Source organism: Pleurodeles waltl, chromosome 11 (genome assembly GCF_031143425.1).
Source record: "Pleurodeles waltl isolate 20211129_DDA chromosome 11, aPleWal1.hap1.20221129, whole genome shotgun sequence".
Classification (NCBI taxonomy): Eukaryota; Metazoa; Chordata; class Amphibia; order Caudata; family Salamandridae; genus Pleurodeles; species Pleurodeles waltl.
In genome coordinates, this window is record NC_090450.1 from 913,821,784 (window position 1) to 913,838,245 (window position 16,462).

At 42.9% G+C, this 16,462-nt stretch overlaps 1 protein-coding gene across 6 annotated transcripts in view; it reads left to right on the top strand.

The window, feature by feature from the left end:
• The window catches only part of P2RX7 (purinergic receptor P2X 7), a 210,909-nt gene that overhangs the window by 31,702 nt on the left and 162,745 nt on the right, over positions 1-16,462 (top strand). For 2 of the 6 annotated variants that reach the window (XM_069214883.1, XM_069214888.1), the window contains exon 1: positions 7,226-7,510. The exons of 1 other annotated variant lie outside the window; for it this stretch is intronic. Coding sequence is in view for 2 of the 5 variants with exons in the window: in XM_069214888.1 (XP_069070989.1) it covers positions 7,383-7,510 (128 nt within the window). In the remaining 3 variants the exon portion in view is untranslated. Of the gene's footprint in view, positions 1-7,182; positions 7,511-8,104; positions 8,177-16,462 lie in introns of those variants that run through there. 3 more of the 6 variants (XM_069214882.1, XM_069214887.1, XM_069214886.1) reach the window with 3 other exon arrangements.

The window sequence follows — 16,462 nt, forward strand, 5'->3', positions numbered from 1 at the left end:
AATAGGTCTTGCATTTTCTTGGGTTAGAGCTATTGGCATTGTAAATTCTTAACTGGGCTTTTCCTGCCACATAAATTGGTCAACACTGTCTCATAATTTTGTCTTTTCCTGCCATATAATTCAAGTGGCCCAGCATTTAACTAAAGCACTTCCATTTAACTTCTTCCTCTATCTTAAAACATATACAATTATCATATAAACCTTTATCAGAAATAAACTTTTGGCATTAGACTGTAATGCTCAAATCACCACAACAAAAACATCATTTGGGACGGATTGGAGGGTGAAAGGAAAGAGGGAGTTGGGAGTAAAGATGGAGAGGACAAGTAGCGTAATAACTGTGTCATGGGCCTTGGGAGTTAGAAAGGGAAATGATTGACTGCCATTTGGGTAGGAAAATACAGCAGTAATTAGAGTTGAGCGAGGTCCATAGGTTTCTGGGTCCCTGTGCACTGCACCTGTTGCTCCATTGATAACTAGGCCTCAGGAGAGAAAGCGGATGGGCAGAAAAAAAGAAATGAAAGGTATACAACAGATAAAAGGAAGGAAGAGAAGACGGTCATAAAGAACTAATAGAAAGAAGGGAAAGACAGAACGAGAAAATGAAAACACAACTAAGAGAAGAAATAGAGCAAACGTGAGTCAAAAGAAAAAAGGGACGGAAGCTAGCAAACGACAGATAAAGAGGAAAAAATAATTAAAGAAGTGTAAAAAGAAAGAGAAAAATGAACATTAGAAGAAAAAAGAGAGATGGTGAGAGAAACAAGCAGCGAAAGAACCAGGGCATGTATGTACTGACACATTTCCCACAAACCCAGAATGGGAAAACCACTTTGACACTTTGGGTCCCAACAAGTAAATTGTGCCTTCCACATACAGATGGAAAAAAGGGATTTATAGTAAAAGTTGAATTGACAGATAAAGATGAGAAAAACACCAGAGAAAGGAAGAAAAAAAGTGAAAGGATGCATACTGAGTCAAAGGAAGGAGCAAATAAAAAAGACAAAGAAAGAAAGAAGGGAAGAGAAAAAACTGTGAACAAATGTACGCCTGATGAAGAAAAAGAGCGGAACGAAACAAGGAAAGAAATAACCAAGTTTTTTCCAGTTTGAAAGAGGAAGTAGCAAGAGGAAAAGGGAAATTAAAAAAAAGGGACAGGAGTAGAAATAAACAGTTGAAAGAATGAGCGAAACTGTTAACATGTGGATTTCAAGAGCTGGAAAAAGTAAAATGGGGGAGAAAGAAAACATTGAGAGCAAACAGAGTAAAGGAAAAAACGGAGTGAAATAGGTGAGCAGACCATCCCAAATAAGATGGCAGCTAAGAATAGATTTAATTGTCTGCCACACGTCCTCAAACAGAAGTCAGAGTGTGAAACAGCAGGGGGCACTGCAGAACATTAGGAGGTTCATTAACAGAGTTGTATATGAACCCTAATACAGTAATATTGGGGTGTTTCAGATCAGGATTGGTGGTATAAACAGAGCTGTGGCCCGGCCCAGTGCTGAAATAACAGAAAGGCAGCAGGTGAGGAATTAAAAATGGAGTGCCGTATAATTCCTGGTATTGGAATAGTGGGGGCACTGCAGGTTAGGGGTGAGGTGCACTGACAAGAGTTGTATGTGGGCTGCAGTACTGGAATAGTAACAGGCACACAAGGTCAGAAGTGAGGTATGTTAATGGAGCTATGTGTGGAACCTAGGATTGGTGTGCCAATGTTGCCAAGTGTTAGCCTGGAGCTGCCCTGGTGAAGCTGCGAGTGTGGCCCAGTATGGGAGTGGCATTGCCTCTAAACTACAGAAGCGAGGAGTCCTGAAGGGCTTGTGTGTGAGCCTTAGTACTGAGAAGAAATGTGCACTGAATGTTAGAATTGGTGGATTCTGGCAGAGCTGTGGTGGTTCACATCAACAGTGGCATTGGATGTTAGACTTGAGGTGCACTGGCTAAGCTGTGTTTTGCCCTTTTGGGCCCAGTACTGTCTTGACAGTGGGACTGAATATTAGATTTGAGCTGCTATAATGGAATTGTATGTGAGCGGGGTCCCAGCACAGGAAAGGAAGTGACCTCGCCGGGGTAGAACTGAGGTGTACTGATGGAGCTGCGCCCGAGGTCCTAGTACTGGAACAGCTGTGAGTGACTGTAAGAACTGAGGTGCTCTGGCAGACAGCGTGTGTGGGGTTCCTTGTACTGGCACAGCTGAGAGGTTGGAGTGTGTGAACTGCGGTGCACTAATGGAGCTGCACCAGAGGTCCCAGTACTGGAGCAGCAGTGTGTACTGACTTCAAGAACTGAGGTGCTCTGGCAGACGGTATGTATGGGGTTCCTGGCACGGCTGAGGACTTGGAGTGTGTGAACTGTGGTGCACTGATGGAGCTGCGCCTGAGGTCCCAGTACTGGAGCAGCTAGGTGCTCCGGCAGACAGCGGTGTGTGGGGTTCCTGGCACTGGCACAGCTGAGGGCTTGGAGTGTGTGAACTGCGGTGCACTGATGGAGCTGCGCCCAAGGTCCCAATACTGGAGCCGCAGAGTCTACAGACTGCAAGAACTGAGGTGCTCTGGCAGACAGCATGTGTGGGGTTCCTGGCAGTGGCATGGCTGAGGGCTTAGAGTGTGTGAACTGAGGTGCACTGATAGAGCTGCGAGTGGGATCCCAGCATGGAGCAGAACTGGGCACCCTCTCTATGGATTGTGGAGCCCTGGTAGAGCTGGGTGCCTAGGCTATAAGCAATTACAAGTGATCCTCTGCCCTTGCTTTCAGCACACAGGCAGGCACACTTGGTAAAGAAAATCCAAGCAAAGGAAGGGCGGAGTCAGGCAGCTTAGAGAGGGTGCAGAGAGCCCACAAAGACCTTATGTGACCTGATTTATAGCCTTGTTTACAGCTCACAGACCCACTCAGACACTGAAGCACCCCCTCCCAGTCCCACTCAGACACTGATGCACCCATTCACAGACCCACTCAGAAGGTCACACATCCACTCACAGAACCATTCAGACCCTCACGCACCCACTCTCACACTCAGGCAGACATTCTCATGTCCAGAGGCACCCTCTCACACCAAGAGAAACAGACACTTCAACTGTGTGCGACACGGAGTTGGGTGGTTATAGGGCGTTGACTGCAGGCCCTGCTGACAAGCCCTGCTGCGCACGGCTCAAAGCCGTGCACGGCGGTGATTGGATTAACATACATTGATTAAAATTACTTTATGTTAAAAAAAACATAAAAATTCACTGAAAAAAAAGAAAGATTACAGGGATGTTGAAGTTAGTAAATAGAATTTAAAAAAAACAGAAATTCATTGAAAAAAAACAAAGGTTACAGGGACGCTATAGTTAGGTTCTGAATTTACTCGTACAAAACCATAGAAATTCAGCAATTATAGTTAGAGTATTTTCAAGTAACTATAACATTGCGCTCTAAGGTAACTATAACTTGCGCCTCACCATGGTCTGCTAATTACCCCAGATATTACAGCACTCATTACAACTTCTAAACCATCATTAAAAATATAATTGAAACATTTCTGTGGATGTAATAAAGCTGGCAAAATTCTTGTGTCTTATTTAAAACAGGCCCGTCATAAGACAAGAAGAACCTCTATAACCAACGAACATGGTGTCACATCGACAAACGAGAAGGACATCCTAAATACCTTAGAAAAATATTACCACACCCTCTACTCTAAAACTAATAACACATCTTATGACATATGCGTAAACTACCTAAACACAATTAATGCTACTAAGATAGATAAATCAACAAAAGAATCACTAGAACAGGCGATTTCGCGCAAAGAAATCAAAAATGCGATCAAAACAATGAAAGCCAGGAAGGCCCTGGGTCCAGATGGCTTCCCGTCATCATTCTATCAAACTTGGGGTACCTCCCTAACCACGCCCTTAGAAGACGTATTCGCCCACTTCTCCTCCACTGGCTCCGTTAAGGGCTCCCCCACAAAGGCAACCATAATTGTTATACCCAAAGAAGGGAAATACCCATCTAATCTCAAGAACTACTAACCCATAGCCCTCATAAACACAGACTGCAGAATACACGCAAAGATCCGAGCCCTCAGAATAGAGCCCATTCTCAAAAACATAACACATCCCTCTCAATCAGGATTTATCAAAGGGAGATTCAGTGCAGATAATTTCAGAATTTTTTGTCAAGCAATTGAAATAGGCAAACTCCTGCACCAACCAACTCGTGCAATAGCACTAGATGCAGGGAAGGTTTTTAATAAAGTATTATGGACCTTCCTCCAAGCCTCACTCACCTCCTTCAGCTTTGGCCCTGCTCTCTCAAAAATGATCCGTGCTCTATACAAAGAACCGAAATCTAGAATAAACATCAATGAAAAGTTGTCTAATCCCTTTTACCTCCAACAAGGAACCAGACAAGGATGTCCTCTTTCCCCATATTATTTCCGCTAACGCTAGAAACCCTACTTACATTGATCAGAGAAAATCCATTCATCCTTGATATCCCTTTCTCGTCAGGCTCACAAAATCTAGCTGCCTACGTGGCTTACATTCTCCTTTTTACCACCCAGGCAGACTCAGCCTTGACGCACATTATATCCACCATCAACGACTGCTTTAAGATGTCAGGCTACTGAGACAGAGGCTCTTCCTCTCAATGTGTACTGCAACAATTCACACATCAGCCCCTATGGACTCAGATGGGACCCAGATAAAATAAAATACCTGGGTATATGGTTCACCCATAGCCTTAAAGACTCTATCGATTTCAATGAGAAAAAGACACTACATAACATCAAAGATAGCTTAGACAAATGGTCACCCAGGTTCATTACTTGGTGGGGTAGAATAGAATCTATCAAAATGATGATTATCCCCCTCATTAATTTTGTAATCAGCATGTCCCCCATTTACTTCTCAGATACCTTTTTTACTAAAATAGACACATTACTTACTGAATTCCTCTGGAAGTCTAAAAAGCCCAGAATTGCCCCAAAGAAACTGTGACTTCCTAAAAAATCTTGGCTGCCTAAACTTACCCAACTACTGGAGATACCAACATGCCTTCCTAGGGAAACAGGTGATTCACTGGCTCCTAACCCCCACCAACCCCTTGCCGCCATGGCTCGCTATTGAAATTGCCCTCGCTGAACCCTTATCCCTCACTTCATTTCTTATTGTCAAAAAAATTAAAACACACCACTCTATAACATTCTATCCAGCACAGAACAGGCACTCTGAAAGATTGACAAAAAACTACCCAACAAAGTTAAACACTCATGTCTAGCTTCACTATGGCACAATGAAAACTTAAAACTAGAAAGGAGAACAACGTATATAGAGAAATGGGCAGAAAAAGATATTCTCCTGGTGGGAGATATTGACACACCCCCAGAACCCATACCATTCTCTCAAATGAAAGACAAATTTGACTTAAACGACCTAGATGTTTACCATTTCCTTAAAGTAAAATCACTAATAGCCAAAGCTCCACCCTGACCTACCTAGCACATTAGAAAAAGTTACCAAAGGAGGTCACCTAGCTTCCAACTGTACTCCCTTCTATCCCCCACAAAAACTTCACTAAATAAACCAACAAAAGATAAGTGTGAAACTCTACTATCAGACTCCAAAGGTTGCACCAGACTGGCCATCTACCTGGAGTACCTCACTTCTAAAATAATACCTCCATCACTAGCACAAAGCAGATACTGGATTGCCAATATGGCCCACTGGACTCCAGACAAACTTTACAAAGTAGGCCTACAGTCCTCTGACACATACTGGAGCTGTGAGAAGGGAACAGGAGACATAAAACACAGGCTAATGGAGTGCACCTCCACCAAAACGTTCTGGCATGATATCAGTAATACAATATCTCAAATTCTTCATACATAATAGACTCCTAATTTAGCCTCTATTAAACTGGGCATCCTCCCCACTGACAATAAACAGGCACTAAACAAAGAGGACCATCTCTTATGCGGCATTCTAGTCGCAACTGGCCTTAAAGTCATCCTCAAAGAATGGAAAGACTCATCCAAAGTCTCCCCCCACATATGGTGGTAATGGGTCTAATCCACCAGAACTGCCTGTAACTCACTAAACTTATATTTTATGACAATACTAATGAAGAATGGTAAACTCTGGTGCAAACTAGCCAACTTTATGTCTCACTCGTCTATGTGACCACAATCATCCGATCAATCAATCATTCATGCATTCACCCATTCATTCTCCCACCCTCCTCCTCCCCCCACTCGCCCACCTCCTCCTCTCCATACCCCACTTCCCCATGTACTCCCTAATTTTCACCCCGTCACCTTCTTCTTCTCTTCTCCGCTCTTTGACTCTGACTCATTAATCTACAACTGAGGTACCATAATCATTCACTACAACATCAAAAAACGCTCCGTCACAATACATACACTGATTAACCTCACCTCACTATTGCAAACAAATACACTTATCTCTACTCTCTACTTTTGTAAATGTGGACTGACTTCTCGTGCTATACCCTAAACCACTGCTCCCACTTGATTTTATGGTACCATACAATGTATTGTTCCTTTTCATTTATGTTATAATGTTCCTATTGTATAAAATCCCAATTAAAAAACTCTTGAAAAAAAAAAAAAAATATATATATATATATATATATATATATATATATATATATATAAATGAAACATTAGCAGTCAAATTATTGAAGAACAAACTGTGCATGGCGGAGGTGAGAGTGATAGTTACCTTAGGGCCTGAGTTATAGTTACTTGAAAGAACTCTAACTATAACTGCTAGATTTCTATGGTTTTGTACCAGTAAATACAGAACCTGACTATAAGGTCCCTATAATGTCTCTCTAACATTTTCAGATTTTTTTTTTCTTTTTAATTCTATTTCCTAACTAGAACATCCCTGTAAACTTTATTTTTTTCAGTGAAAAAAAAAAAAAAAATATATATATATATATATATACACACACACACACACACACACACATATATAAAACATTTGATGGAAAACATGAGGCAATAGTGACCTAGCTGTCTCTAGACCAGACCTAGAATCAGTGCGCACCTGCCACAGAGTTACTCGCTTGGCTCGCAGAGTTGTGTGACATTATAGCCCCGTGTCACGTGAGCCACTTATGAGTCCTGGTTTTTCAGCACACACAGCGCTGCATTGTGCGACTTGCAGTTTCACAGTTACCACACGGGCGCGTGAAGGGCTGGGTGTAGCCAGTGAAGGAAGGGCGTGCACGATGGGTTTTTGTGTTCAGCCGAGTTCGCTTCTGCCGCTGTGTCTTTAAGTGGTGTGGCCTCACTTTTATGCGAGGGCGGGTTGGGAAAAACACAGCTTCGGCAGCTGGCACAGTGTGCGGAGGAAGCTGCAAGAATGGCTCCCGGGTGCTGCAGCCTGAGCGACATGTGCGATTATGAGACGAATAAAGTTGTCCGCATCCGGAGCGTCAAGTACGGCATGCTGAAGTGGGCCATCCACCTGGCCGTGCTGCTGTATGTCTGGTGAGTGGATCCAGGGATGTGCTCTCTGACCTGTGTGTGGCGAGGTCAGGCTGCGGTGCGCGCACTGCATGGATATCTGAGGCCTCCGCGCATCCTTGGCGGGAGGCGATGAATGTTACACCATGCACAGGTGCACACTTACTGCCACATGCCTCCAGATTGTGGGTGAGGCCGCTCAGCGGATCAGGCTTTTTAGCCACCTGCACTCTGCGTGCTGTGATTTGAGTCGGTGCTTACGATGTTAAACATGAAACATCAAGTACCAGAATGCAACGTGTTATACAGCTTAAAAAGAGCTAGAACAGGCTGAAGGTATCACAGAACACAATTTGGTAGCTACGTGAAGACAGCTGATCTCTGACAATGTCCACGCTATATAAATGCAATACTGTATAATAAAGTGACGGATAATGAGGGTTCCGCTGTTTAGCAGGCCGCCGGCTAAAGAGTAGCCATGAACTTAACTACTCGTTGGCCGGCAGCCGGATAAATAATCACTTCCATGCTGTAAATGAGGCAGGAACAGGGCTGCATGTCTTAAGAGCTCTAGTTTAAGGCACCATTTACGTGTTTGTCGGTGGAGAGGTCTCGTGCCGTGCAAAAAACCACAATGAATGATGGTAGAGAGCCGCACGAGGCGGATGAGCTGACGCGAAATCACCTCCGGTAATTGCAGACGGTTTGACATGCACGCCCTGTGGTTAGCCTTGCAGCATCCGCAGATGCACCTGTGTTTGTGCACTGAGCTTTCACTCCTGGTGATTCATATGGCGATATTAGACGCCTGTAGGTGTTTTGAATTTCAGCTGCAGGCGGTTCATAATGATTTAATCAGTTATGTTTAGTATGTTTCCCTTGCACAACTCTAGAGTTGCCCAGTTCCGTGTGTGAGTAGCTCACCTAGCCTTAGAGGTGGGCGAGCCGCTGAAAGCTCGAGCCTAAAGCCTGGCTCTGGCCTAGCTCGAGGTCCTTTTGGAACCTCGAACCCACGAGTTGAGCTTTCATGTCTGTCTGCCGTCCTTCCTGTACTAGGATGTGGCATTATGGCCAGAGCTGTAGGTTTGGAAGTGGGATCGAATCCGCTCGGGCTCAAATCCTGTGATCCTGGGCAAATCACTTAATTTGTCTGTGCCCACAACAAATGAAGGTGACCTTGTGAAATGTAACTGGCGTCACTTGAAACTCCAGTACCTTCAGGTCAATGTTCTGCTATATAAAAACCACAGAAGAATACACAAAGAGGTAAAAACAAACCATTTATATAAATAAGCATTTGCAATGCAATAGGTCTTGCATTTGTGGAAGTTGGAGCTCTTGGCGTTGAAAATGGCATTTTTTTAAAAACTTTTGTTTTTTATATGCAATGGAGTGATGATATATGCAGAGCGCTATTGCCATTCATATGACCTTGCGGTGCTGGAGAACTAGAAAATGGGAAGTAGGTTATGAGGGAGGGGAGCAAGAGTACTGGCTGAAAAAAGCAAACACTCATAGAGAATGCTAGATTAAGTAAAGCATGCCAAATGTAAGCAGGAACAACATGGTTATGTTAGCTGAGAGCATGAATGCTGTGGAAATGAAAAGGGAAGCTTTGCCGAATACGACCAGGAAACCATTTAAAAAACAGTCCGCCAAAGAACAGATAAGTACGACTAAGCGTAATTATAGAGTGGTTGGTCCCTGCTCCCAAAGAGGAAAAAGAAGGGACAGACCGGCATGGCTGACGACTAGCAGGCAAGGATTTTTAAATGACACTGAAACAAACAAATGAAATGGCTTTAAGCCCACAGAAGTATACTAAAAGTATACAAGAGGCCGTACACTTACGCTTGACCTAAAAAAAAAAAAACAAGTATACAAGAGGCTGTACGCTTACGAGCCAAAGTGCTGAAATGCCATACTTCTGCCTAGGGCGGATTTCAACCAAAAGATATGCAGTGCCTCACCGAAGTCAGTCTAAGCACTGGGAGAATTAAACATGCATTTTAAAATCACACCCTCAGTGTGACACAGAGGCTAAAGTGCAGTTCACCGTTCATTTTGGCGCGACAAGTTGCTAAAGGGCAGTTCATCTAGCATTATCGAAGGTCCGGTGCTGTACGTGAAATCTTTAGATTTTGACAGTCCAGGCCTTTTGGCCTAAGAGTGGGTAACAATCATGGAGGCAGCATATTTGCTGACTCCATGTTTCCTCAAGTTTTAATTGTGATCTGTTTTATAAGTAACTCTGCTTTTAAAAGAAATTTAGCAAAACACACCATGGTTTGTGGTGTCAAACCTTTCCTACAGAACATAATTACTTGGCTTTCAAGATCTAATGGTGTTTAAAATAAAGATGTTTTGAAGATAGTTTTTGTGTTAAGGCAGTAAAACTGGGCACATGCATAGTGTATGAAGAAATATTTTCTGAAGAAATTGAAAAAGGACACACTAGTTGTTCTCTATTGGTTGGTGCCAATTTGGAAGAGCATTGCGTGATGGTAGAAACCCAAATCTCTTATGGAGCACTTTTATTTTTATAAAATTTCTTTAAGAAGTGTTCATATGAGTTGTAACAATCAGTGCCTTGTAAGTGTTGATGGCAACCCATGCATGATTGCTCAACCTGAATTTGGCTTCATGTTCTCGCCAGGAGATCTGCATAATTTGTTTGTTTAGCACTAGCTTGAACGACTGGTGAGGTAAGTTAGTATGCCAGACTGTTCCGCTTCCAGTTGTTTAATTGGCGCTGCTGTTTACCCACCCCCCACCGGAGGTTACATTTGGGGACACATTTGAATCTATTTCTTGCCATAGTAATGCTCTTAGTGTGTTTGTTTTCGGCTCCCTTAGTAACAATAAGTATTCAAGGAAAGACACTTCGTGGTCCGCAAGGCCAAATTCCAGTCCGATTTACGCCAGAGAGGCACTTTGCAGCATGTGTAAGTTGAGGCATAAAAATAGCTCTGTGCCATGTTCCGGAAGCCAATTTGTGATGCCAACCTCGCTTTCAGTGTATTTAGGTGGAGGTGATGGGACCAGCATTCTGGCAGCCATGTACCCAGGTACTTATAGCTTCAGCTTCTACCCAGGGGGCTTCGCCCACAGTACCCGGTGGTCTTCTTGATTATCCTTTTGCCGAAGGTGACTACCTTTGTTATCTCAAGATTTATGGTCAATTTGTTGGTTGGGTAGTATTGATGCAAAGAGGATAACAAACTGAATGACTTGCTGAAATAATATTGCCTGTGTATAGTAATGCAGTTATTAGTTGTTGGCCTAACTTTGGTGGATGGGAGTGGGTGGAATCCAGTTGGGCACTCAAATCTGCTAAGTATAAGTTAGTCGGGGCCAACACACATCCTTGTTCTATACCTCTATATATCAGGATTCTAGATGTTAAACCCTTGTATCCCAAAGGGAGACCCTGGCCCAGTTGTCTGAGTATAGAAGCTGTATTCTTCTTAGCAGGTTCAGAGGGATGTTCCATTCAACTAGTTTTCTCCAGAAGCGGCTTCAGTTGACTAAATCGACTGTTTTAGTAATGTCTACAAAGCTGGTATATAAGGATCATTTTTTCCTGGTATGGTGCTTGATGCTGGACAGAAGGACAGAAGCCTGTTTGGTTTAAGGGTTTTATTTTCATTACCCGGGATTCTAGTTCCTCAAGTAGTAGACCTGCAGATATTTTTGAATCAATATCGAGGAGGGCACTCATGCGGTAACTATCCAGGTTCACGCATGGGCCTTTCTTATGAATAGGATGTATAATTGCCCCTTTCCATGAGTCTGGAAACCTGTTCTCTCTTACGAAGGTGTTGTATATTCTGCCGAGGTGACTATTCCAGAACACTCAATTGTTTTTAATTAGTGCTGCGGGCAGACCATTAGGGTCCGAGGCCCCGCTGCTTCTACCGGCCTGTATTCTTGCTTCAATCTTTTGTTCGGTGAAGTTTAGGCATGGGAACCCACTGGATGTACTTGATGAAAATTTGTTTCTATTTGGGTTCTAATATAGTTTGGAGATGTGCCTTCCCAAGAACTTTGCAGTGCTATAATGTACTAACGTCAAAGCTTCCACATGCTAAAGAAGTACTCCTTCTTCTTCTTTTTTTTTTTTTTTTGAATAGACATTATCCTATTTTACATAATATTTGTTGTATTAGTTACGTAGCAAACATTCCTAGGGCTCAGCTCGTGCACATGTTCTAGGAGCCTAGCAGTCCCTTACCGCTGATCTGGCTCGGCTCTCCCAGTTAATCTCCTGGCTCTCCCACCTCTACTCAGCCGAGGTTTTGTATTTTCATTCTGGTCTTTATAGTCCTCTTCGTCTCGTTATAAAACGAGATAGCAAATCCCACGATGCAGGGCTTTAATTGGGATGAAAAAAGTGGAAGGGCGGTCTCTAGAAAGGGTGTGTCCTGTGTCTTTAGGGGTGTGTGTTAAATACACAAACTGGATCTCTGCGATTGCCATGGTGTGGCATGTAACAGGCATGTTGGTGTCCATCTGAGCTTTGTGTTATTGCATCCATATATCCAAGTACTGACACATACATAAAATCAGCCAGCACTAGTGGCTTTGTCTATGGTTGTTAACTGTTAAAGGTAAATGAGTAACAACAATGATTTTGTTGTAAATAATACTGAAAATATTTCAATTCTGAAATTTTGAGACAGTGAATTAAACATTACGGGGCCTGTGGAAGGGGTAGTGGTGTCCAGAGTGTTTCAGACACTCCTGTTCACTATGTTCACTCTATATTAGACTTGTACATCCCTTTTCTCTCCACATGTTGTCCAGCACCCTGTTTTTACTTTCTCTTGAATGCTCTTCTTCACATCTCCTTCACTTCACCACATACAATGTACCCACTCACCGGTAAGCACTGCATTTTCTTTTTCTTTCGCCTTGTCAATATTGGACAACTCTCTACCGCCATCAGATACATTTGCACAGGATTATAATTTCAGTTGGAATACTTGACCACTGCCCTGTTGCAAGGCCAAAGATTGGTTGACCATGTAGTCTAAATACCATGTATCAGCCACTGATAGGGGTTGTGAGTGCACTGCCTCCAGCCTAAACTTCAGAGCTCTCAATCGTGGCCAGTTATAAGCACTTGGAACAGTGGTTAATTTGAGCCTGTGGTTTCCGATGGGGTCTCCAGCACTTACTTTTGGGGGCGGCACTTATTTTTCTGCATCAGGCTTTTACTGCAACAAAAGACACATATGAGAAAGACGGAGGAAGAGAAAGGCTGAAAAGCGCACAGAAGCAGAAAGTGAGCTCTGTGGGCAGGGAATGGCTGTAAATTGATTAAAAAAGGCATGAGACGGCCTCGGGATTATGCTGCCTCAGTATTCTATGCTTGCACATTTAATTGCATCAGCCGCGTGTTTCAGAGGAGAGTTTTGGGCACCAGCCCATTTTTATCGGCTGATGAAGGCAGTTGTGCCGAAACGCGTTCCTGTTGGGATAGCAAAATAAATTAATGAATACATTCTCTGGAGTGCTGTTCCTCCTTTAATAAGACGGAGGAAAGTGGCGATTTATAGAACGCGGTGGCGCGCGTTCATGTAGCAGCACCACCGGCGATTAGGAGCAGAGCAACCAAGCCGAAGGAGAGTGTTTGTTATATATATATATATATTTTATATATTATTATTTTTTTTTTTTATTTTTTTGCAGGCTCATTGTAAGTATTTTCATAAATCTGTTTCTGCTTATGCAGTTTTTTTGTTTTTTTTTGCATTGTTGTTGGTCGTATATGTTGTTTTGATATAAAATTGAACGTTTATTTCCTCTAGGTCTTCTAGATCAATTGACCAAGGTTTTTCTGAGCTTTGATTCTTTCAAGGGTCCTTCTAAGAAAGTCACCCTCATCATGCAGCCTCTTAAAGCCTTTAGGTCCTCAGTGTTGATTAGCTGTGACCTCTTATCCTTTCTAGAACTTTGTGCCATGACTTGACTCTCGCCACCTTGATGATGTCCAGTAAATGATGAATGTGTTGAAACATTGTCAACGGTTTCAACTCTTAAGAAACATTGGAATGCAGTTTTAGAGACTATTAGGAACCTTTCTACATATACCTCACACTACACTTGGCCCCTGATTGGGATGTAAACTACGCATGTGAAATTTCCATGCGGTAACCTTTTCATTGATAAGAGGACATTTGCCATTTATGCTTCCATCTTGTCATTCCAAGAATGTCCTAATTGGGAGTGGTGTGCTGAAGCGGTCCGCACTTTCACCCATTTGGATTAACATCTATTTGAGACGCTTGGCTAGTGCTTGAAGAAAATATGGATTCAGGATAATCTCTTATGTGAATGACACGCAGATGATTCTAAATTTGGGCAAACCTTTTCATGGAATTAAGGAAGATGTCTCTAACTCCCTAGGTGCTGTTCTTCATTAGATGAACTACAACTCTTTAAGAGTGAGTGGCGCAAAGTCAAAATTGGTGATCGTGGGAAGAAGCAAACCTTAGTTCCACCCTCGTGGCTGGAACTCTTGGTCCCCTTCTGGTGCTGGATGAAAAAAGTTAAAAGTTTAGGCTTTGTCCCGGACAAGGATCTGAGTCTGATGCCACAGATCAAAGCAGTGGTTTCTACATGTTTTTTGCAGCTTAAAATTCATCAGATATTTTTTTTCCTTTTATCCCTAATGATTTGAAAACATTGCTGGCTAATTATGCAATCAATTCACACTTGATTATGCTAATGCATGCTATTTAGGGGTTTCCAGCTTGAGCTCCAGGCAGTCTTAAAATCATTCAGAAATATCCTTTAAGAGCTATTTTCGACATTTGGAAATTTGATTAAATCGCTGATGCTTCTTGGTCCCTTCATTGGTCCCATTATTGGTCAATGTCTTAATAAGTTAGCACGGTGTGTTTGGGTTTTGTTGCAACTATCCATGTGTAACCTTCAGGTCATGAGTTCCTTTTCCTGTAAATAGTTCAGTAAGCTAAATGCCTGCTACAAAAATTTGCATTTAATCAGCAAGGATTAAGTGTGAAACGTTGCAGGGCCAACTCAAAACCTTTATTCGTCTGAGGCAGATAAGCTCAAGTGGTTAGTAATCAACATATATTAAGCACAAAAGCAATTCAGCACGCATTCCAGGCTCAATATATTATAGTATCAATAAGTAGCAATTCATCATGTTGGGGACATATTAGATGGTAGATATCTCAAGGCACATCTCCTGCTGCCACCAAGTCAACTACTTCACCACCAGTTTGTGGCAAATATTCTGTGCAACTTTCTATTTCCCTCATGTCTGTTCCCACATTGTGGCATGTAGCACATTACGAAAATCCGAAGTAAGAATATAAAATACAAGTAAATAAATGTTTGGGCTGGCACAGAAGTGGAGGGAACCAGGCAGCACGCCTGACGGATGGCACTGATCACCTATATTTGAGATTGAAACTGAAAGTGTGCCAGCCAGAAGGCCATGCACCCTCAGGACTCTGGAGACTGCAAGGAATGAGTGTTTTGAGGGTTTTTGGGTGTCCATTTGTACATACCGCAAACCATTCGTTGTCACGCTCACTATTTCTTACGGTCTCCTTTCTTTTTTATGGTTTTCAACACTCTTTTGGCTCCAAGTGTCCACACAAAGGAACTGCATGTTCTCTTTCACTCAGTCAATCCATCCCGGACCAATGGTCCATGGCTCCCGCCATATTCCACCTAGCTCACCATTTGCATCTAAAGTGCCACACTCCTCTCATGCGCCACAATAAATTCACTCCTCTGTTGAGTCTAAGCCTACACAACCCAACGCCCATTGTAACCTTCCATGACATAGCCACACTTTGCCTAATCACAGGTTTTAAGTGAGATGAAAAATTGGGAGGGATCTCTAAAAGGGGCAAAGCTTAAGAATCATAAGTATGAGTCTTTTCCGAGAGGTGTGTCTAATAGAATTAGAATTAAAAAAACAAAATCCATTCTTAAAGTACGAGTCTGTGAATTAAAAGTTACCTGGTCTTTGGAAGGGGTATTAGTCTTCGGAGTGTCTCTGACACCGCCGTTCTTCCTTCACATCACTTTTCCCTGCAGTCTCTGTTGAACATTAACACCCCTTTTGTCCCCACATCTGTCTGAAATCTTATGTTACATATCATCTCTTTCCTGTTTCAGCACCCTCTTTTCACTCTACCCTTCTGCATGTACTCCCTTGCATCTCCTTCCCTTCACTTCCGCCCACAAACACACAACACACCCACCCACCTGTAAGCACTGCATCTTCTCTTATCTTGGGTCAGTCAGTATTTCGGCAGCTGCATACCTCCATCACACACTGCTGCTTGGAATCCCATCTAGCACAGCGGGCCCTTGCTCTGCAGAGAGGCCAAGGATTGGATGAGCGTGCATTCCAGACCCTTTGATGACCCACTGACAGGCACTGTTAGAAACTTGTGCTTCTTTGGCAAGAACTCCAGAGCTCCCAATCGAGGCTGGTTAGTAATACTCACTCACAACGACACCTAGAAGTGACTCAGTACACAGTACGCATTATACAAGAGTAATATGCTGTATGGAAAAAAAAACCAGAAAAACACCTCCCTGTCAAAAGCAAACACTCTTAAGGAATGCAAAATTGAGTAAACTTGTGAAGCATAAACAAGAGCTACGTCTACATAGCTAACCTGGATTCATTTATTGTTTTCACAGTCCTTGTTCAGCAATGAATCCGTGTTTTACCTGAAAAGCTAGGGCATTCATTTGGGGTCTGATAGGAATTCGTTTCAATATCAGTTTTTAATCGTTGCCGGGTCTGAAACCCATAGGGACCCGGCCCACTTAAAGCCTTGCCTGGCCAGGTGTCACTTCACGTTCCTTCTCTTCGCGGTAAACCTCTCCTTCCATCCTGCGCTACTCCTGAGGAGCAATATAACCTAACATAACATGCGTATCTGTAAAGTGCATGTTCACCCAGAAGGGTATCTTGGC